The following is a 23902-nucleotide window of genomic DNA, read 5'->3' on the forward strand; positions in this document are numbered from 1 at the left end:
GAATTGGATAGGAAAATTTTTTTAGAGTTGATATAATACAGAATTTTCTCTATTTTCTTTGTTTGATTGAACTATAAGTTATTAATGCTGACTACTTTATCAGTATTTGTTGCTTGCTATGTATATCCTATGTTCAATTTCTTGGTTTGAAATTAATATACTGTCTTCAATTGAATCTGTTTAAATTTTACGGAATTATTACCAGAACTGAATGTTATTGGAACATAAATTGGAAATTTCAAGTTATTTGGTCTAAGTATAAGCCAATCTTCGGATAGCTTGAAGTCTAACTGACAGTTGTATTTTTTGATAAAGTCGATTCTTAATATTCCATCACAGGGAATGGCCAATTTCAAATGTACAATATGAAACTTATGTGGGATTAATATTTAGTAGTCTGTATTTCAGTGGATATTTGTCCTATGGATTTTGTAAATTCTTGACTAATTCCTTGTATGTTTATTACATAGTCGGATTTAATGTCAGGAAAAACGTCTGAATTTTCTTTGAGTATTGATATGTCTGCACCAGTGTCTATTAAAAATACAAGTTCTTTTCCGGTGGCGAAATTTTTGAAAATTATAAATGCATTTAAACTGAGATTGATAGTTTTTGCCTTATCTATTGCTGAGTATCTAAAGGTTCCTGGGAGTTTCTAGAGGCATTATGGGCTGTCCTGACGTTTTTGATATTATTATTATTATTAAAATTATTATGGTTATAATAATATATATTTTTTATTATTTCCCTCATAATTTCCTTTGAAGTTGCCTCTGTTATTCCATCTATAGTTATTATTAAGGGGGTAATAATTATTGTTTTGACCGTTATTCAGATTATTATTATTATAATAACTACTACCATTGCCTCTATCGCGATAATTATAATCGTGATAATGTGACTGTAGAAAATGGTGCTCGCATTTCCAATCATTTCTGTGCTGCAATTGATAAATTTGATCACAGCTTTGTTCGTTGTTGTGAAAGTTCCAGCTTCGAGTATTGTTTTTAATTTTTGCTGGACACAATTTATCGTTATGACCCGTATGGCTTCCTTCGTGCTAAACTTATCTGAATGCTCGTAAGACAATCCCTCAAGAATAGATATAGATTCCAACAATTTTCGAAGATTGTCAATGTCTATAGTAAATTGCGTGGCCATTTTACCTTTTAAATAAACACTGGCCATTTTTGCTTTAATTACATCAGAGGTTTCGCCTTCATAATAATCTGTTAACTTTTTTATTATAGCGCCTATAGTGGTTTCATGACTCACTTTTTGTAAGCGAGCATATTCATAATTATCCTTTGTTAGGTTAACTAAGTTAGTTCCTGTTATGAATTGTTTCAGGTGAATTTTCTTTCTAATGGCCTCTGGCTGCGGCTTCAGCTTCAACTTCAGAATTTGTATTACAACTTTCTTCTTCTAGTTCACTTGAATCAGAAAAATTTTATTCAGACGATTCTGTAAATGTCAGAGCCGCAGGTATTGTCAAATCGGTTAATTTTTTTTGACTATTTTGAGGTTTGGGGCTAAATAGAGGCTACGTTATTGATCCTCTTCCTCTATTGTAGAGGGTTTGTTTCCTGTACTTCTGCCTTCTATTGCTTTGTCTGTTTCATCAATATCTATTATTGATAGGGTATTTAATACAGACGGTATTATTATGTTTAAATCAAATTTGTTTTTGATTGAAGTCAAATTTCATTTAAGGTTTATTAAAAAATTTGACAACTGTGTCCAGTATTTCTGACTTGATTTGTCTTTGTTATTATGCATTATTATACGTAAGTCGTGAAAAAACAAGCAACTAATATTGATGAATGTTTGTTGATCGTACTTTTGCGTATTGGCCTGTTTTGTGATAGACATGTGATAGAAATTATATCTTTCAATGTATTAGTTTGCCATTGTACTATTGAAGAATGGCTTGCACTTGCTCAGGGAATTCAGGGTCCTTTCTTAAGGTTTCCCTTATGGCCCTATTTGTGGACATAATTATTTTGAAAATATATTCAATTTTTTTTTATTCGACAAGGGTTTTTACTCTTATACCTTATCCATTTCATTGGCTTGACGCATATAATGCCTTTCTATTAATTTATTATTTTTAATATAAAGGTTAAAGGTTAGAAGATAGTGATAATAAGTAAAAGGATCCACAGTGATTGAAAACTATTTGTGTGATCTATGATGCTTACTTTATTGATCACATTGGCCGTATTATCTTTAGTCTGACTATTGCTGAACCAACACATTTTTAGGAAACTCAAATTCTACATCTTTAAAACAAAAAAAAATTATTTCTTGAATATGTATATGTCGGAGATAAGTTAAATTTAATTTGAAACACTGTATTCAATGATTAATTAAAAGTTTTCATTGTATAGTTTAATAAGGAATAAATGGGCATTCCAAATGAAGAGAGAAGCTTTTTGAATATGAGCGCGGTGGGATAGGCCTGCTTAAATGAGTAAAATGAGCTGGTCGCGACTCGGAGAATTGTTCAAGAAACGCTACGAAGGCAACGAGACGCCGGCAGCAGTGTTGCTCAATAAGCTCAAGGGACGCCCCAATGCAAATGAATGCCTCTCGGTGTATTCCAGTCGATTAATTACATCGTTATTGACCAAGTGGAAATCATTGACCCATGAGGAGATTGCCATATTCCAAGTCTTGGCTCATGCATCCCAAATTGACCCCAGAGCCCCCTCCCCTCCCCCGTGTAGCGTTCACTACAAACATAAAAACACGTGCTGAATTGAAACAAAAACTCAAGGCGCACACGTTTAGCAGCATTTTAGAAATTTTCTGAAATGGAGGGACCCGAAAAGAAGAGGTTTAAAATGCAGACGCCGATTAGATGCCATAATTGCGGGAAACTTGGGCATAAGGCAATAGAGTGTCGCAAGAGGAGAACAGAAGAGCGAAACGAAATTAGACCAGGCCATAGCAACAACAGAACAACGATGGCACGAGAGAGATCAACGGTAACTTGTTTCAAATGTGGCGGCGTTGGACATATCCCGTGAGTGTGTACGAGGGGAACAGCAACAGCGAGCCGAAGCAGCAACGAAAGAAGGGGACTGCAATTCAATTTGGTGAGAAGTTTCCATTTTTTTTGATTCGGGATCTGAATTCTCTCTGGTAAAGGAAACAGTCGGCGTGAAGCTAGCCGGTAAAAGAATTCATAACATGGTTGTTTTGAGAGGCATAGGCGACAACGTTGTCAAAAGCAATATGCAAATTCGGTCCACCATACAAATCTCTGAATTTAACTTGGAATTGTTATTTCACGTAGTAGATAACACAGTGCGACAAAAAAAAAATAGGAGGAACTTTTGAAGAGACATAGTAGGAATTGTTCATTAGGTCGAATATAGTATAAAACCGTGTTTGAAATTTTTTTAACACCCTCAAAATCTTGATTTATTTAGAAAGAACGGTTTTTCGGGACTTTTTTGCTCTTCAAAACTCCTAAGCGCGTTATTTTAATTAAGTAAGTAATTTTGGAAGTTGTACCTAAAAAATGGCGTCAAAGTCTGAAAAACACGACAAAAATTCAAAAATGTCAGTTTCTTGCGTAAAAATTTTATCCTTTTTGTTGAAATAAATTAAAGATATTTTTTTCACTTTTTTTCAAAAGCTACAACATATAACTTTTAAAAAACGTCAAAAATTTTAAAATCGGTTTAAAATTACGCGCTTAGGAATTTTGAAGAGCAAAAAAGTCCCGAAAACCCCTTTTTTCTAAATAAATCAAGATTTTGAGGGTGTTTCAAACACGGTTTTATGCTATATTCGACCTAATAAACAATTCCTACTAGGTCTCTTCAAAAGTTCCAAATCACTGTCGCACTGTGTAATAATTGCCTTAAATATGATATGATAATTGGACCAAAACGCTTCGTCCGTCTTTCTACGTGCCATACTTCGAGGTTTAGGGGACTTGGTTAATAAATACGCAGTAGTCTACATCGAAGTCGTATTAATTTTGTCTAGTATTATAGAGGAAGCATTTGACAGATTGGAAACAATGCTAAGCGTATTATCCAAGTCAGGCTTTTCCTTAAAATTAAAAAATGTCAATTTCTGCAAACGGAGATAGAGTACTTAGGGTTTCTTATAAGAGATGGCGAGCTAAAGCCCAATCCTCGAAAAAAAAGCACTAATCCAACTGCCTACACCAGAATCAGTCACACAAACTAGACAGTTCATAGGTTTAGCATCTTACTTAAGTAAGTAATTTGTCCCACATTTCTCAGAAGTAATGAAGCCTCTTTATCTGCTAACATCAAAAATGAACGAATTTGACTGAAAAGAAAAGCTTGAGGAAACATGCAAACAAATTATTAAGGTGCTAACTAGTGACTCCGTGTTGATTGTATTCGATCCCAACTTACCCATAGAGCTGCATACGGATGCATAAATGCACCACAATACCCGAATGAAAATATCATTCGTATGAACTCGAGATATTGGCGGTGTACAACGCGATCATAAATTTCCGACATTATTTAAGCGGCAGAATATTAACACGATTGTAATTCTGTTAGGGCAAGTCAAAAGAAAGCGGTATTGACACCGCGGGTTCATCGTTGGTGGACATTTTTGCAGTCATACAAATTCCAGGTGGAAAACAAGAAAGGGAGCGAAATAACTCATGTTGACTGCTTGTCTAGAAATCCCGTCACTGTAGTAGAGCAGGAAAGTTTGAGTAAGGTAGTGGAGGTACGAGTTGACTTGGCAACTATAACCCACAACTGGCTTATATCCGAACAGAAGAGTGATCAAGACATATCGCAAATCATGGCCGATTTAAATAGTGATGAAATGCAGAAAGAAATAGCAAATTCTTATGAAATACGGAAAAGTTTGCTGCACCCTAAAATTCAAAGAAGACACAATGCTTGCTAGTCGTACCCAGGGCATTTAGGTGGTCAGTTAATCATGTTCACGAAGCTATAATGCACTTGGGGTGGCAAAAAACCCTAGATAAGATTTACGAGCAATATTGGTTCGATGGATTGTCAAAATACGTGGGAAGATTTTTAGAAAATTGTGTGACATGTAAATTGTCAAAATCAGTGTCAGGTAAAATACAATCGGAGTTACATCCCATTTCCAAGTTAGAGATACCATGGCATGCGGCACACAAAGATATTAGTGGGAAATTGACCGAAAAAAGGACAAGAAGGAATACGGCATCGTTCAAATTGATGCCTTCACCACCATTTTCTACCTGTACCGCATCTGGAGCTCGAGACCCTTGGGAATGCTCACTGTAAAAGAGGAAGAGCGAGTGAATCTGAATAAGGCTAAAAAGGAAGCTAAGGAAGGTATGAGTAGGAATGCTCAGTATGATAAGGCAAGAGTGGATAAAAAACATGCTCAGGTAGTATGGCATAAAATTGGAATAAGAATATTTAATTTTAAAATCTGATGATACCTTCGCAAAAAAAAAAAAATTTTAAATGAAAGAAAATTTGTTAAATGCTTGTTATTGTTTTACATGCAAATGATTTATAATAGTTTGCTCAATATAAATCAATATCAATTGCATGGTTTTATTATATAGCCTATCAGTTGTAAGTGTTTTGCAAGAAGCTCTTTCACGCATCGGCTTCGGTTCGATTTTTTTTTGGTGATGACAGGTAATTTAGGCATTGGCATAAATGCAGCCCTTGTTGCGTTACTTTACTTATTTTAAAAGTTGTTTCCTCCTCTTGTGGGGATTTGGATATTTTATGTAGTCCTGTATTAGCCGCCGTTGTAGGAGCTTTACCCTTTTTTCCGCTCCTGTTCTTCGTTTGGATCGGTGTGTTTTGCTCTGCCCTGTACTCAGCTTTTGTGAGGGGGCGAAATCCACCGTTGGGACACAACTGCAGAGCTTCTTCTAGGCTCGGTGCGTCTCTTTGCTCAACAGGAGCAGATACCTCCTACCTCCTAGATACCTTCTCCTAAACAGGACAGATTGCCTTCCGCATTTTGTTTTTTTCTCGATGGTGAAAAAGGAATTGACATTCCTTCCACACTTGGTAAATATCTGCTGCTGGTTTCCGGGGCCTATGGGCCTACCGACGCACAGGCTTTAATTGTTTCCCACGGATACACAGGTTTAACTCCGCTGCTGCTTCTTTTAATTTTTTTTTTTGGAGGAGATTTCTTGAAGGAGATATCTCCGACCCTATAAATTTTATATATTCTTGATCAGGATCACCTTCTGAGTTTATATGAGCATGTCCTTCTTTCTATCCGTCTGTCTGTCCTTCTGTTTCTACGCGAACTAGTCTCTCAGTTTAAAAGCTACCCTTCAGTACCAAAATTCCCTCCCGGCCTTTTCCTGGCAACATGTCCGAAAAACGAAAACAAATTGGATGGGCTTCGTTTACTCAGTTCGAAACGAAAGGGGAAACGAAATTTCTACCTGCTTTCGGTTTTCGACAATGATTCTCGCAGCTTCTACATCATATTTTCGGAGCAGAGGCACGCGACAGAGAGACAATTAGAGAGATGTAGATGGAGGGAAGGGAGAGAAAAAAAATCGGTGTCGAAAACCAAATGAATGGAAGCGACGTCAGAATACCCTTTTTAAAATATGTTAAAATATTTATATATATTTAAGATTATATTTAATTAATTTTTCTTATCTAATCATATGGTATATTGAAATGTATTAATAATTGGCTTTAGGCAAAGCCAAAATGTTCTTGTTTGATTATTTGCCTTGTGCGATTCTAATTACAAGGCATTGCGTTGGTCGACTATACCCTGGCACGCGCCAGAATTATCGTTTGTCAATTTTCGGTTTCGTCTTGCCTCTCCCCTTCTCTTTGCATTTGATGTTCAAGTTGCACCTAAAGCAAACGCGTTTGTGAAGAAAAAAAAGTTTAAGTGACCAAAAAACTAATTCTGGTGAGTACAATTAAAAAGTAATGTGCATATAATTAAGTTATTTATTAAATACCGAGCGGCCGTTCAATATACATATTTACATATGTACATATATTTATTAAACGGCATTTGCCGCTTGTACATACATATTATGTTATTATTTATTTATTGTTTATTTATTTATTTAAATAAATAATTAACAAGAAAGGAAAGCTAACTTCGGGCGGAGCCGAAGTTTATATACCCTTGCAGCTAAAACCGGATATATATCGCAAACATCGGATATAGTTGGCCGATCCTTATGAAATTTGGTAGGATGGATCAAAATATAATCTGTACCAAGTTCCAGCTTTCTATCTTCAAAAACACAAAAGTTGGGTCATTTCCGATCGTTCAGTTATATGGCAGCTATAGGATATAGTCGGCCGATCCTAATGAAATTTGGTAGGTTGGATCAACTAACCAAAAATAGAGTCTGTACTAAATTCCAGCTTTCTATCTTCAAAAACACGAAAGTTGGGTCATTTCCGATCGTTGAGTTATATGGCAGCTATAGGATATAGTCGGCCGATCCTTATGAAATTTGGCATGTCGTATTATTTTGCCAAAAATAGCTCTCATGTCAAATTTGAACTCTCTAACTCTAAAAACACCAAAGTTATACCATTTCCGATCAATCAGTTATATGGCAGCTATAGGATATAGTCGGCCGATCCCGGCCGTTCCGACTTATATACTGCGTGCAAAGGAAAGAAGGGTGTGTGCAAAGTTTCAAGACGATAGCTTTAAAACTGAGAGACTAGTTTGCGTAGAAACAGACAGACGGACAGACGGACAGACGGACATGCTCATATCAACTCAGGAGGTGATCCTGATCAAGAATATATATACTTTATAGGGTCGGAGATGTCTCCTTCACTGCGTTGCACACTTTTGGACAAAATTATAATACCCTCTGCAAGGGTATAAAAATACATTTTTATATTCTTCAAAAAAGGAACATAACATAACAGATCAAAGATGGAGCCTAACATGAAAATATTAAAGATGGCGTTTAATGTCGATGGTAAAAAATAAAAAAAAATCGAATATATTAATTTTTTATTAATTTCTTTTTTCAGACGTTGACCTGATTGCGGATACGAGCAGAACGAGGTCGAGGTGGTCGAGGGGACGATTTGGGCGATTCAAAAATTGATCACCTAGAGCGAAAAATTGATGAGCAGGCGAGGGAAATCGCCGCATGCACAAATCAACTGGCCAAGTTGACAGCATTGCTGGAGGTTTTTGTTAAGGGAAAGGCCACCAGCAATGCTGTCAACATGGAATTCCCAATTCGCATAGAAGAGGCATTGGGAGCCTTAGATTTTGCCTTAGGCCGCGGCATGAAGGAAGAATGTGTAAGTATAATATTTATAAATTAAATATAAAAAAATTTTTAATACCTATTAATTTTTGCAGTGACAAATTTATCGAAGCGCGTACCATTGACCAAATCTTTAAAATATGTTATTGTTGAGGAGCTGATCGTCCAATATAACATAGACGGAGTTAGTGGGCCTAAAATGAAAACCTTTTCAAATTTTTATGGAGTTTTGATCGGTATGTAATTTAATTACAAATAATGTAAACAATATCTAATTTCTATTTATTTTATTTAAAGATAGTATATCTAACGTGGCTCTGGGGAACTCGCCGGAGAAAGTTTTGGGTCACGCTCTCACTTGTGTTAAAAATAATAATAACAAAAAAAAAATAAATAAATAAATAATTTGTAAAATAATTTTTTATAATTAATAATTTGAAAAAATAATAAAATAATAATTTGTAATTTATTTATTTAATACTTTTTTATTGAAAGGAAAGGTGGGGGTAGAAATCCTTACAGTTTCTCGCTGATTCCTCAGATTCCCATACGAATCCCTGCTATTTCTTCACAGGTTCCTCATTGAATACCCCTACAAATCCCTGCTATTTCCTCTCAGATTCTTCAGTGAACACCCCTACAAATCCCTGCTATTTCCTCTCAATTTTCTCTGTATATTCCCCAGGGATTCCCAGGGGTATTTAGTATGAAATTCTGCAGAATCCTGCAGAATTTCCTGAGAATTCTCCGGGGAGTTCGAATTTCTCGATGCGAGGAACTTTTCTATTCCCTGGGTGGCAATTCCTTTTTTCTAAGGTTTCCTTGAGCAATCCTTGAGGAATGGTACTGAAGGGTATCGACTTGCGACTTTGCACACACGCTTCTTTCTTTTGCACGCAGTACAATAGTCGGAACAGCCTGGTTCAGTCGACTATATCCTATAGCTGCAATATAACTTTTGCATCGAAAATGATAAAACGTTGGTGTTTTTAGAGTAAGCGAAACAAAGGATCGGCCAACTATATCCGATTTTAGCGATATACCATATATCCGCTTTTAACTGCAAAGGTATATCAACATCTGCTCCGCCCAAAGTTAGCTTTTCTTTTTTGTTTATTGTCGGGTCAGGCAGAAGCACAGCGGTTTAGTGTTTAAATTATAATGTTAAAAAAAAGTTAATGTAATGCTTAGTGTAATTTTTATTTATTAGGCTAAAGTTTGTATAAATCGCTTAGTTGGTCGCAAGCTGAGTCTCTCTCTCGGCCGCTCGACTCAACGGCCCTTTCTTTAGAGAGTTTTAGCTCCGCAATGTCTAGGTCGGGCCGCCCTCTCCATTATCGAGACCTTTAGCTTTGCAATGACTCGTCGGGCCGCACTCTCTGTTCATAACATTGAGTCCCTGCATGCACCAAAAGCTGTTCTATCCGTTAATCATCCGGCTTCATCTGCATGAAGAAATTAAAATTTATAACGTTTTAAATTTACTTAAATTCATCTTTGTATTTTGGTGTGGATTACGGCATTGAAAACCCTCAATGACCAAACATTTATGTTTATTTACGCTTATAATTTTTTTCTTTTTTGATTTAATACTACTTTTAAATAGGCATGTAGGATTTGACTGCTTGTTTTAGCACAACTGAACATTCGTTGTACCGATTTCCTGGAAGTGTTACTGGTCAGGGGTAGCAGTGTTGAAACCTTTTTTGATTGGCATTACGATAAAATAGAGAACAAGAAAGAAAAGATAACTTTGGGCGGAACCGAAGTTTATATACCCTTGCAGTTAAAACCGGATATATATCGCACACATCGAATATAATTGGCCGATCCTTATGAGAATATCATAATAAAACCAATTAATTACAATAAAATATATAAAAAAAAGTCCCATGCTTCTATCTTCAAAAATACCAAAGTTGGTATTTTTACCAAAAACCATTTCCGAAACCAGTTATATGGCAGCTATAGGATATAGTTAGCCGATCCTAATGAAATTTGGTAGTCAACTGACAACTGACAAAAATAGAATCTGTACGAAGTTCTATCTTCAAAAACACGAAAGTTGTGTCATTTCCGATCGTTCAGTTATATGGCAGCTATAAGATATATATTATTTTGCCAAAAATAGCTTTTATGTAAAATTTGAACTCTCTAACTCTAAAAACACCGAAGGTATACCATTTCCGATCAATCAGTTATATGGCAGCTATAGGATATAGTCAGCCGATCCCGGTCGTTCCGACTTATATAGGAAATAGGAAAGAAAGAAAGTTTCTTTCCTTTCTTATAAGGAAAAAAAGGTATGTGCAAAGTTTCAAGGCGATAATTTTAAAAGTGAGAGACTAGTTTGCGTAGAAACAGACAGACGGACAGACAGACAGACGGACAGACGGACATGCTAATATCAACTCAGGAGGTGATCCTTATCAAGAATATATAGGGTCGGAGATGTCTCCTTCACTGCGCTGCACACTTTTAACCAAAATTAATGCTAATAAAAAGCGTGTTTCCGCCCAATGTGCACTGCACCTAATGCCGGGTACATTGAAACCTCGATTGGACCACGTCCAGCAAGGAAACCCAAGACGCACTCACCTACTCACACTTCCCAGGAAGGTCACAGAAGAACCCAATTCAGGAAACGCGAAGCCAGGGAGGCTCGAACACGCTCGAACCCCCCGTAAGTAATAGGAATCTCGGTTAAACAGTTTCAAGCCCTTTAAATCTGCAGCCCCGGATGGCATCTTCCCGGCTCAATTAACCAAAGCCGGGGCTGAACTGAGGTTATGGATCAGGAAAATCATCACTGCAATCTTCAAAACATCGTTCCTGTGACGCGGCTGCGAACGAAAGTTGTCTATTCAGTACTCTACCCCCTACGTAGTAAACCATTCTACCATTCTTAGAGGGGTTGCTCCCCTAAGTAAACATTTAAATTTAGAAAATGCTTAGCAGAATCAGCAAGCTGAAGGCTTAAACTACGCACAATTCATTATTTTTAATGTTCTCCTATATAAGCATAATTGGGTAAAACTTTTTTTATAAACACGATTACAATATTTATGTCGATTACCTTAAAAGTTAAATTTTATTGCATAAATAATATACTATATATTATAACTTACCTCTAGCAACATCAGAAGGCAATGATTTGGGTTCATTTTCCCTTATGATTAATTCTGGTTTACAATGAGAAGGTTCTGCTTCGTAAATGATCTTCGGTGCAAAAATTAGTTTGAAGTGAATATTACAGTATAAACATCCATTATGGAAGTGGTAATTTTCAGGCCTGCAAGTTAAAATAATAATATAATCATAATTTTATCTTAATATATATATGAAAATAAACAGATGAAATCATTTCATATTTCATTTTTCATTTTTCAGTTCAGTTCATTTTTCTGCAGCTACTAATAAGCTAAGTCTGTATAAAGTTTAAAGGAAAAATTAAGATACTAAAGATCCCAATAAGTAAGTCACATAGACAGAACTTTTAAGTTAGCTATATAGCTAAACGACCGGAAATGATATACATATGTTTATGTAGACAGAAAGAGTTCCACACTCGTATTTTATTTTTGGATAATTTGGATTTTGGAATTTTCGGATTTTTAAACTCACCGGATCTACTAAATGAGGATACCACGAAATCGTTTATTACTTTTAAAAGAAACAATACCATTGTTCAATAGTATAGTGTTCTGTTGTTCAAACATTTTTAGCATTACAATTTGTAATTGTAGTGTTGCCATTTTAGCCTATTTCAGGCTAGATCTAGCCTATTTTTAAATGATATAGCCTATAAAATTTGTAAATAGCCTGACGGGGAGGCTATTTAAATGACGGGGAGAACGACGATATTGAAAGTTTGTTAACGTGTTTAATATAATAACAAGAAAGGAAAGCTAACTTCGGGCGGAGCCGAAGTTTATATACCCTTGCAGTTAAAACCGGATATATATCGCAAACATCAGATATAGTTGGCCGATCCTTATGGCAATAGGAATATGTAATCCAATTTTTTACAATACAAAATCTAAAAAAAGTCCCAAACTTCTATCTTCAAAAATACGAAAGTTGATATTTCTACCAAGTACCATTTCCGATCGTTCAGTTATATGGCAGCTATAGGATATAGTCGGCCGATCCTAATGAAATTTGGTAGGTCGGATCAACTGACCAAATATATAATCTGTACCAAGTTCCAGCTTTCTATCTTCAAAAACACGAGTTGGGTTAAAGTTGGGTCATTTCCGATCGTTCAGTTGTATGGCAGCTATAGGATATAGTCGGCCGATCCTTACGAAATTTAGCATGTCGTATTATTTTGCCAAAAATAGCTTTCACCTAAAATTTGAACTCTCTAACTTTAAAAACACCAAAGTTATACCATTTCCGATCAATCAGTTATATGGCAGCTATAGGATATAGTCGGCCGATCCGGGCCGTTCCGACTTATATACTGCGTGCAAAGGAAAGAAGGGTGTGTGCAAAGTTTCAAGACGATAGCTTTAAAACTGAGAGACTAGTTTGCGTAGAAACAGACAGACGGACAGACAGACGGACAGACGGACAGACGGACATGCTCATATCTACTCAGGAGGTGATCCTGATCAAGAATATATATACTTTATAGGGTCGGAGATGTCTCCTTCACTGCGTTGCACACTTTTGACCAAAATTATAATACCCTCTGCAAGGGTATAAAAACATGAAAATTACTTTAATGTGGTAGATATTATTAAATTTGAATATATAGCTTATTTTTCAGACATTTTTCTGAGTTTTAGCCTATTCTAGCCTATTTTTACCCAAAATCTAGCCTATTTTGAGCTCAGTACCTGGCAACACTGATTACAAATGAAAACAAATTTTTACTGTTATTCTCCAATTCCTATAGCTTTTATATACCTCTATGATCGGAAATGAACAATTTCTGCCGTTTTTGAAGATAGAAGTGTCAGGACCGAAGTTGATATACCCTTGAAGTTAAGATCGGATATATTTCACGAATATCGGATAAAGTTTTTCGATCTTTAGAGAATTTTATTAAAAAAATACATTTCAAGAATACTAAATTAAAAAAAAAGTCCCAATCTTCTTACTTTTAAAATTTTCAAATTGATTCCTTTGTTTAAAAAATACCAAAATACCAAATATGTTTACCACCAAGAAATCCGATCGTTCAGTTATATGACAGCTATAGGATACGACGGCGATCCCAGCCGTTTCCACTCATAAACTGTGTTCAAATGAAAGAAGGGTGTGTGCAACGTTTTAAGTCAATTTCTTTAAGACTGAGAGCCAACGAGAACAGACAGATGGACAAATAGACGGTCAAACGGACATTCCTATATTAACTCAGGAGGTGAGTTTAAAGGCTATAAGAGTCTATAAGAGAAAAACTATTAATTATTAAATACTAAACAATACTTTTCACGCAAACCAAATTTTGTCAAAATTTGGCCACTCCCACTCCCGCCCCCTAAAAAGGACACCTCGTTTAACATCAGTTCATTAATATTTTTGGGAATTGTTTTGTTGCCAAATTATTTCAATAACTTATCTTCACCTAAAACAAAATTCATCGACATGAAAGTCTGTGGAAAAGTGGCTATAGCAGCTCTTCGAGTTCTTTTGGACAAATTCATTTTCCATATGCGAGCCTTGAAGACTTCGGGTACGTCAAATCAGATTGCCAAGTGCATCATCTTCCAGTTGCTTCCTAAAAGGTTGGAAGCCGCTACCCAGGCTAAGTGGGAAGAAAATCAAAATTCCTTAAGTTCCTTATCCCTACTAGGGAGTCGGTGTCTGAATTTTTGGAGCAGCGATGAAGGACGATGAAGGCTATGGACGTGGCCATGGCCGGAAACGCCCCGGGCGCTCAGGTGGGAAATAACAATATCCGGCGCAAATAACAGTAGATTTTTTATTATGACTAAAGGGGCCAATCCACAGGCGAGCATGTTCGCCAACATGTTTGGTACCTCCAGATGCGGTTTTAATCACCAGCCACTCGAAAAACCACCACCACCGCTATTAAATTTATTACTATTGTTTTGGCAATGTACATCAAGATAAGCATCACAAGTAGCATAAATATATTGGTAGATTTACTTATCGAGCTATATCCTAAGTAATTTGATATTCTCAGATACCAACGATTCCAAGCCATTCAATAGGTAATACCAAACCATTCTATAAAATCGAAAAGATAGCGGTGTTATTAATGTTATTAGTGTCTTTTCTTTTAACATCTTTTATATGACTTTCGTTATATTTTCAGCCATGAACAATAACTTTTTCAAACGTTACAGCCCTGAGAACTTCTTATTATTTATTATAAAAACTATGTTTTATTATTTATTGAGAACTTCTAACTTTATTATTTCTCTTATTTTCTTCTAACATAATTTTAGCTCTTTTATATGATATTTCTAATCTATATTTATTTTCTTTAGCATAATCATCTATGTTATAGTTAACTGTTTGTTTTACCCAAAACAAGTTCATATGGACAATAGTCATGTGCCATAGAAACAATGTTGAAACAATAAACGAAATATTGGATCAATTTGTCCCAATCAGTTTTATCTACCGATATATATGAACGTATGTTTTCATTAAAAGTTCTGTGACTTCTTTCGACTATTCCAACTGTCTGGTGGTGGTGTGTAGTTGATGTTATGTTATTTATTTGTAACAACTTGCACAAATCATTTACCATATTATAGAACTTTTATATTCTGTTCCCATGTCCGTAATGAACGTATTTTTTGGATCGTACTTTAGAATAAAATTTTCAAAAATCGCCTTTGCTACTGTGTTAGCATTTTTGGAGTTGTAATCGCGACTAGATGTTTAGTCAGATCACAAAATAATGTTACTGCGTGTTCATTTCTATATTCAGACCTGGGTAGTGGACCAATGGTGTCTGTTATAACCCTGTCGAAAGCAAGTATTGGTGTATCAGTTATTGTTAGAGGAGTTTTTATTTCTCTTGTAACTTTTCATTTTTGGCATTTTGGACATTTTTGTATTCAGTAATATCTTGAGTCATACCTTTCCAATAATAATGTCTTTTGACCTTGGCAAAGGTTATTGAGATGCCTGTGTGACCTCCTTTTATTGGATCGTCATGGAATATAGACAATAGAGCTTCTTTTTCTTTTATTGTTATTATTTGGGTCACCGGGTCGAGTGGCGCTACTCTCAATGAAATTAATTTTTTATTGTACCTACTTTTAAAGTTATCAATTGAAACGTATGCAAAGATATTATCCCACGGTGCCACTTTGAGTTCGCTGATTTTATTTATACCGGCTTGCGTTTCAAGCCTTTGGAAAAATTGTCCTAAGTCAAGAGTTCCATTCGTATATAAATCGCTAACATCATATCTTGCAGTACCATGAAGTTTTGAAGCTTTTTCTATAAATTGCCTTGGCAATTCTATTTTTTCTATTCCTGCGCAGGAATTTGTGTCTACTTTGATATCTAGTAGTGACTTTCTTTACAGATGCATTTGTTTGTTGTATCTGTTGAATGGTTATTCTTGATAACGCATCCGCTACAAAGTTTTCTTTACCCTTCAGATATTCGGCTGTAAAATTATACTCCTCTAAATCAAGTCTCATACGCATTAGCTTTGAGCTTGGATTTACCATTGAGAACAAGTATGTTAATGGTCTGTGATCTGTTTTGACAGTGAAATGTCTACCATAAATGTATGGACGGAAATAAGTTATGGCCCAATGAATTGCTGCCAATTCTTCTTCTGTTGTACTTTTATTACTTTTACCCTTAGTAAACGAACTTGATGCATAAGTAACTGGAAGTTGGAGTCCATTTTTGTTTTAAGTTAAAACTGCTCCATATGCTTGTTTACTTGCATCAGTTATTACGCAAAATTCTTTGCTGAAATCTCGGTATTATAATAAATTCGGATTTATTAGCGCTGACAATCTAGCTGTCCATTTGAATTTGAAATTTTTTCTATATAATCTTGTTATGTGACGAGCATAGTCGGCAAAATTTTTGAAAAACGGCTACAGTAGTTGCAGATTGCAACGAATCGTCTAGCACTTTCCGCATCATGTGGGACTGCATAATTTTTAATGACGTCGTATTTTTTGTCATCAGGCAAGATTCCGTTATCCGTGCATTTTTGTCACAAAAATGTCACTTCATGAATGAAAAATTATCATTTTTCAGGATGTAATTTAAGATGGTATTTCCTACGTTTCTTCCTACATTTTCTCAAAAACATCAATTAAGTTTTTGAGCATATGTGTTTCGGAACAACCAATGACTAATGAATCATCCATATAAAGGAAAGCTTGAGGAGGTTCTAATCCGTAAAATGCTATAGTCATCATTCTCTGGAAAGAATTTGGCGCTATTTTTAGGCAGCATGGCAATCGGTTTTTTCTAGTTCAATTTGATGGAATCCTGACATTAAGTCAAGGCATGAAAAGTATTTTGCTCTTCCTAGTTAATCAAAAATGTCATCAATTCTAGGGAGCGGGAATTTGTCCGACAACAGTTTTTTATTATTTTCTTGTTTTTACAGTTTTTATTATATTATTCCATTTTTTCTTGTCTGACCCTGGAAGAGATTTCTTTGGTACTAACAAAAGTGGGCTGTTATAAGGGGATACAGACGGTTCTACTATTTTATTGTCGATTAGTTTTTGTACTTGTACTTGTATCTCATTTATTTGACCTTGAGGGTTTATATAATTTTTTATTTAGACTGGTTCATTGTCCTTCAACATTAGCTTTTGTTTGTAGAAGGTATTATTAGTGATGGATTCGGTTTCGAGTCAGAATACGTCACTAAACTGAGTGCATAAATTAATCAATTCGTTTTTGAATTGTGGTGGAAAAATTTTAGCTTATTGAGATAAGACAGTTTTTTCTCTATTTTCTGGATTGTTTTGAACTATATCGTATTTCGAAAGTGGTTCATATGATAAATTTTTAATATCTACTACTTGATCGGCATTGGTCATATTCAGTAATCGGACAAATGCATTTTTGGATATTGCCACTGCGTTTGCAACATAAATGCTTTCTTTAATTTCCTGGTTTGGAATTAATACACTATCCTCATCTGATGATAGGTGAATTTTTCTGACTACTTGGGATATTGCTGGTAGAGCAATGGAATTAGTACCAGAATAGTATGTTATTGAAACATAAATTGGGAATTTTAGATTATTTGGTCTCATTATGAGCCAATCTTTATTTTGTTTTCATATCTAACTGGAAATTGAATGAAGAATATAAATTCTTAATGAAGTCAATGCCTTATATTCCATCACAAGGTATTCTGAAGTGAACATCGTGTGGAATAATGTATTTACCTGTCTGTTCTCTGTTGAAATCAGTCCTTTGGACATAATACTTGACCTATGCCTTAAATATTGATTTTCTTATTTATTTGGATATCATGAAAGATAACGGGGTTTTCCTTTGACATAGACATGTCTGCACCGGTATCTATTAAAATAAAAGTTTTTTATTTGTCTTCACAATTAAAAATTCTACGAATATATTTAAATTAAGATTAATGGTATGAACCGCATAGTTTTATACTGCTGAATATTTGAGGGTTTTGAGAGTTTCCCTGATTGTTTTTTGCTACCCTAACATTATTATGGGTGTCATTGTTATTGTGGCCTCGAGTTGAGTTACCATGTCCTGTCACGGTCGCCATGAAAAGTCTCCTGGCAGGATCTCCATGTAGTATTATTTCGAAGATTTAGTCTAGTTGTTTGTTCACAGCATGGTTTTTTCAAGCATCGCTCTACTACAACCAACCTTCTTGAATTTACTTTGATCATCCATAGGGTCTTTTTGAGCTGCATGAAAACTGATGTGGTATACACTGATTTTAACAAAGCATTTAATTCTGTAATCCATCATTTACTAATGTTTAATATGCCAAATGTAGCTAGTTTTAAAAAAAAAAAGATTTTTTAAAACAAAAACTATAAACGGACATTTTTGCAAATATTATAACAATTATGTATATTGTAAATATATAAAAAATGTTTATTTTATATACAAAACACGGTTTTGTGCTAAGTTCGACGTGATAAACAATTCCTACTATGGAATCCAATTCACTATAAAAATTCTTTCACTTTTTTTTATAACCTTGCAAAGGGTATTATAATTTTGTCCAAAAGTGTGCAACGCAAGAAGGATACATCTTCGACCCTATAAACTATATATATTCTTGATCAGGATCACCTCCTGAGTCTGTCTGTTTCTACGCGAACTAGTCTCTCAGTTTTAAAGCTATTGAATTGAAACTTTGCACACCCCATTCTTTCCTTTGCACGCAGTATATAAGTCCAAAAAACCGGAATTGGCCGACTATATTCTATAGCTGCCATATAACTGATTGGTCGGAAATGGTATAACTTTGATGTTTTTAGAGTTAGAGAGTTCAAATTTTACACGAGAGCTATTTTGGCAAAATTGTAGTATATGCCAAATTTCTTAAGGATCGGCTGACTATATCCTATAGCTGCCACATAACTGAACGATCGGAAATGACCCAACTTTCGTGTTTTTGAAGATAGAAATCTGGAACTTGGTACAGATTATTTTTGGTCAGTTGATCCAACCTACCAAATTTCATAACGATCGGCCGACTATATCTTATGGCTGCCATATAACTAAACGATCGGAAATGGTTTTTGGTAGAAATATAACTTTGGTATGTTTGAAGATAGAAGTTTGGGACTTTTTTTAGATTTTTTATTGTAATAAATTGGATTATATATTCATATTCGCATAAGGATCGGCCAACTATATCCGATGTTTGCGACCGGATATAGGTTTTAACTGCAAGGGTGTATAAAATTCGGCTCCGCCCGAAGCTAGCTTTCCTTTCTTGTTTTAATATATTTCCGGAACGGCCCGGATCGGCCGACTATATCCTATAGCTGCCACATAACTGATTGATCGGAAATGATATTACTTTGGTGTTTTTAAAGTTAGAGAGTTCAAATTTTACACGAGAGCTATTTTTGGCAAAATAATACGACATGCCTAACAAGATGGTCGAACAAAAAATATTGTTCACGCTATAGCACTATTAGATTGACTTGCTGAATTACGATAAAATAATAACTGAAAAATAATGTTTGCCTCTTGTTATTTTTATATTTCCTCATGGCTCACAGCGCTCCAGATGACTTTATAATACGTAAGTCTAGAACTGAGTAAATTTTGTACAGAAATTATAAAGTTATAAACGTTTGCTGGGTCAGCTAATATAATATATATTCTTAATCAGCATCAACAGCCGAGTCGATAAGTCCATCCATGTCTGTCCGTATAAATGCGTGGATCTGAGCGACTTCAAGATAAGATAAAGCTTTATAAGGATTTATAAGAAAAGTAAAAGCTTTAGGATTAAATCAAAGCCTAGCTTCGTCATCGTATATGTACTGGTTGGAAATAAAATGGTAAAGGAATTCAAATTGAATTCAAGGAATTCAATGTACTGGTTATAAATAAAATGGTGAAGGTTCAAGGAAATAAAATGGTTCAAGGAATTCAAAAACCCAATCAAAAGCTGGAGTAGAGGCATTAATAAGGAATAACATAAGCTAGAATCATTCATATGATTATATGAAATGGGTAAAGCAGAAGGAAAAAACCTTTAAAATTCAACATGAATTAATTTAATTTATTATAAAGCCGTTCCCAATTATATACTGTGTGCAATAGAAAGAAGAATGTGTGCAAAGTAGATAGCTACATAGACTAGTTCGCGTAGAAAGAGACAGACAGATGGACATGCTTATATTAACTCATGAGGTGATCCTGATCGGAGAATCGGAGATGGGTCGGAGATGTCTCCTTCATTGCGTTGCATACTTTTGGTCAATATTATAATACCATAAAATTATCTACCCTATAAATATAAGATGAAGAAGCTTAGATAAATCGCTAAAAATTCCATTTACTTGGAAGAGGCTGGATACTTGGATATTATCTAAAACTACAATTTCATGATTTTCCTGAAGATGCTAGTTAGTATACAAAGTGACTCCGGGTCACAAGACCAGACGATAAAGCTTAAGTTTAAACCGCCAGCCACCATCGAAACAATATGGGCACATTTATGTGGTATTTTATCAAACTATTGCCTAAACTTAGCACAGGTGTTCAAAATAGCTTCCTAGGGAGTCAATCAATACAATGAAAAAAAAAGCAATTAAATATTTTCTTTGGTTAACTTTTTTATATGAAACAAGAAAGAAAAGCTAACTTCGGACGGAGCCGAAGTTGATATACCCTTGCAGTTAAAACCGGATATATATCGAAACATCGGATACAGTTGGCCGAACCTTATGATTAGATCATAATGAAACCAATTAACTTAAATAAAAAATCTAAAAAAAAGTCCTAAGCTTCTATCTTCAAAAATACGAAAGTTGATATATCTACCAAATACTATTTCGAATCGTTCAGTTATATGGCAGCTATAGGATATAGTCGGCCGATCCTAATAAAATTTGGTAGGTTGGATCGACCCACCAAAAATATCATCTGTATTAAGTTCCAGCTTTCTATCTTCAAAAACACGGGTCATTTCCGATCGTTCAGTTATATGGCAGCTATAAGATATAGTCGACCGATCCTTATGAAATTTGGTATGTCGTAATGTTTTGCTAAAAATAGCTCTTGTGTGAAATTTGAACTCTCTAACTCTAAAAGTTATACACCGAAGTTATACCATTTCCGATCAATCAGTTAGATGGCAGCTATAGGATATAGTCGGATTCCGGTCGTTCCGACTTATATACTGCGTGCAAAGGAAAAAATGGTGGGTGCAAAGTTTCAAGTCGATAGCTTTAAAACTGAGAGACTAGTTCGCGTTGAACAAAAAGACAGACAGACGGACATGGTCATATCAACTCAGGAGGTGATCCTGATCAAGAATATATATACTTTATAGGGTCGGAGATGTCTCCTTCACTGCGTTGCACACTTTTGACCAAAATTATAATACCCTCTGCAAGGGTATTAAAATAAAATAAATTTAAATTAATATATATCCATATTGTATGGATACACAAAGAGCATTAAGTAACACTAATAAAAGGAAATATACTGCAGGGCAATTTTACTTAGTAAACTTGCACTTCGCAATTCCTTGTGATGGAATAATAGGCATTGACTTCATTAAGAAATTCAATTGCCAGTTAGATTTTAAACCAAATGAAGATTGGCTCATGATGAGACCAAATAATTAGTTCAGGTAATAATTCCATTGTTTTACCAGCAAGATCCAAGTAGTCAGAAAAATTCACCTATCATCAGATGAGGATAGTGTATTAATTCCAAACCAGGAAATTAAAGAAAGCATTTATGTGGCAAACACAGTGGTAACAACCAAAAATACATTTTTCCGATTACTGAATACAACCAATACCGATCAAGTAGTAGATATTAAAAATTTGTCATATAAACCACTTTCAAACTACAGTTCACAGTTCAAAAAAATCCAGAAAATAAAGAAAAAACTGTCCTATCTAAAGTAGCTGATAGTTTTCCACCACAATTTAAAAACGAATTGACTAATTTTTGCACATTTTCGGGCTCGAAACCAAATCGATCACTACTTCTACAAACAAAAGCTTAGCTTAGAGATCACTTCCAGGGTCTGACAAGGAAAAATGGCGATTAGTACTTGACTACTGTCAAATTAATAAAAATCTGTTGTCGCATAAATTCCCGCTCCCTAGAATTGATGACATTATTGATCAACTAGGAAGAGCAAAATACTTTTGATGGATTGACTTAATGTCAGGATTCCATCAAATTAAACTAAAAAAAAGTTCAAGAGATATAACGTCTTTCTCAACCAGCAATGGTTCGTATCGCTTCACGCGATTGCCATGCGACCCAAAAATAGCGCCAAATTCTTTCCAGAGAATGATGATTATAGCATTTTACGGATTAGAACCTCCTCAAGCTTTCCTTTATATGGATGATTCATTAGTCATTGGTTGTTCCGAAACACATATGCTCAAAAACTTAATTGATGTTTTTGAGAAATGTACGAAATACCATCTTAAATTACATCCTAAAAAATGTTAATTTTTCATTCATGAAGTGACATTTTTGTGACAAAAATGCACGGATAACGGAATCTTGCCTGATGAAAAAAAATACGACGTCATTAAAAATTATCCAGTCCCACATAATGCGGAAAGTGCTAGACGATTCGTTGCAATCTGCATTCTTTATTCTAAAGTACGATCAAAAAAATACGTTCATTACGGACATGGGAACCGAATACAAAAATTCTTTAATAAATGACTTGTGCAAGCATTTACAAATAAATAACATAACATCAACTACACACCACCACCAGACAGTTGGAACAGTCGAAAGAAGTCACAGAACTTTTAATAAAAAGAAAATTCAAAGTGAAAGAAAAATTCTTTTCTTTTATAAAAAAAAAGAAACAACGTTTAAAATAAAATACTTACAGATACCTTTTTAAATACATATAGTGTTAAACATATACATTTACACATACATATAAGCAAAAATAATATAAACAAAACATTAATTAAACAAAAAAATAAACACACAAAAAAATTATTAGCATTTATACTTAAAATAACTACATAAATTTTTACTGAATTCTTTATTACGTTACGTTATTCTTTAAAAGGAGGGAGATGTAGCATGCGTACATATACATATAAATAAGCGACTATACATAACCAGCGACTTCGTCGCAGCGCTAAATGCCCTCTGCACATACTCAAGTGAAGACGAAATATGATTCGCACTTGGATAACAGCGACCGCCCAATAGCTAAGTCAGCGTTCCCACGCTTGACCGTCGATGTGTATACATATGTGCGTGCATGACTCTCTCAGCTAGCAAGCAACGTTCCTGTTGCATAATAAACCAAAACACTACATTATTTATTATTATTATTAACAATGATTTTATTCTAAATTATTATAATTAAAAGTCAAGATATATTAAGCTAACTTCTTTCACTTTCTCTTAAGCGAGCGATCTTATTTTTGAGTGCACACTGCGTTTATGATCAATAGTGCCGTAAACAGGTTTTTACATACTTGAGAATCGATATTTGAGAAACTTCAGTTTTAACTTAAACCGCATGGTTTCGCGTGAGGCGGATTAATAATTTACTTAGTTTCAATACTCCCAGCTCTGTTTACTCCTCTTTATTAATTTTCTTTCGTGGGCAATAGAGGTCTTACCGTATGGTTTCGCGTGTGGCGGATTAATAATTTACTTAGTTTCAATACTCCCAGCTCTGTTTCCTCCTCTTTATTAATTTTCTTTCGTGGGCAATAGAGGTCTTATCTCTATTTCTGCAATTTTCCTTTGCCCTCCTTTGCCCACAAAAGATGTATTCCCGCTTAGTCCGTGCTTCATCTAGCGTCCCTCAAATCATCTTGGCCTGTTACTATTTCCTCTTTTCATTAATGACTTGCCCTCTGCTTTGAAGAGCTCTCTAGTTCTTATATATGCTGATGACGTAAGCTTTGTCTTCAATACAAATCCATCTCTGCCCAATGCAATCTTCAAACCGATCTTGAAAATGTTCAAAAATTATGTTTT

The 23902-nt window shown here is 34.9% G+C and overlaps 1 protein-coding gene across 2 annotated transcripts in view; it reads right to left on the bottom strand.

Annotated features, from left to right (window-relative positions):
• The window catches only part of LOC108125669 (uncharacterized), a 212699-nt gene that overhangs the window by 98546 nt on the left and 90251 nt on the right, over positions 1 to 23902 (bottom strand). For both annotated transcript variants that reach the window (XM_043213346.1, XM_070282358.1), the window contains one exon: positions 11389 to 11552. In XM_043213346.1, the coding sequence (XP_043069281.1) occupies positions 11389 to 11552 (164 nt within the window). The remainder of the gene's footprint in view (positions 1 to 11388; positions 11553 to 23902) is intronic.

Source organism: Drosophila bipectinata, chromosome 4, assembly GCF_030179905.1.
Source record: "Drosophila bipectinata strain 14024-0381.07 chromosome 4, DbipHiC1v2, whole genome shotgun sequence".
Classification (NCBI taxonomy): Eukaryota; Metazoa; Arthropoda; class Insecta; order Diptera; family Drosophilidae; genus Drosophila; species Drosophila bipectinata.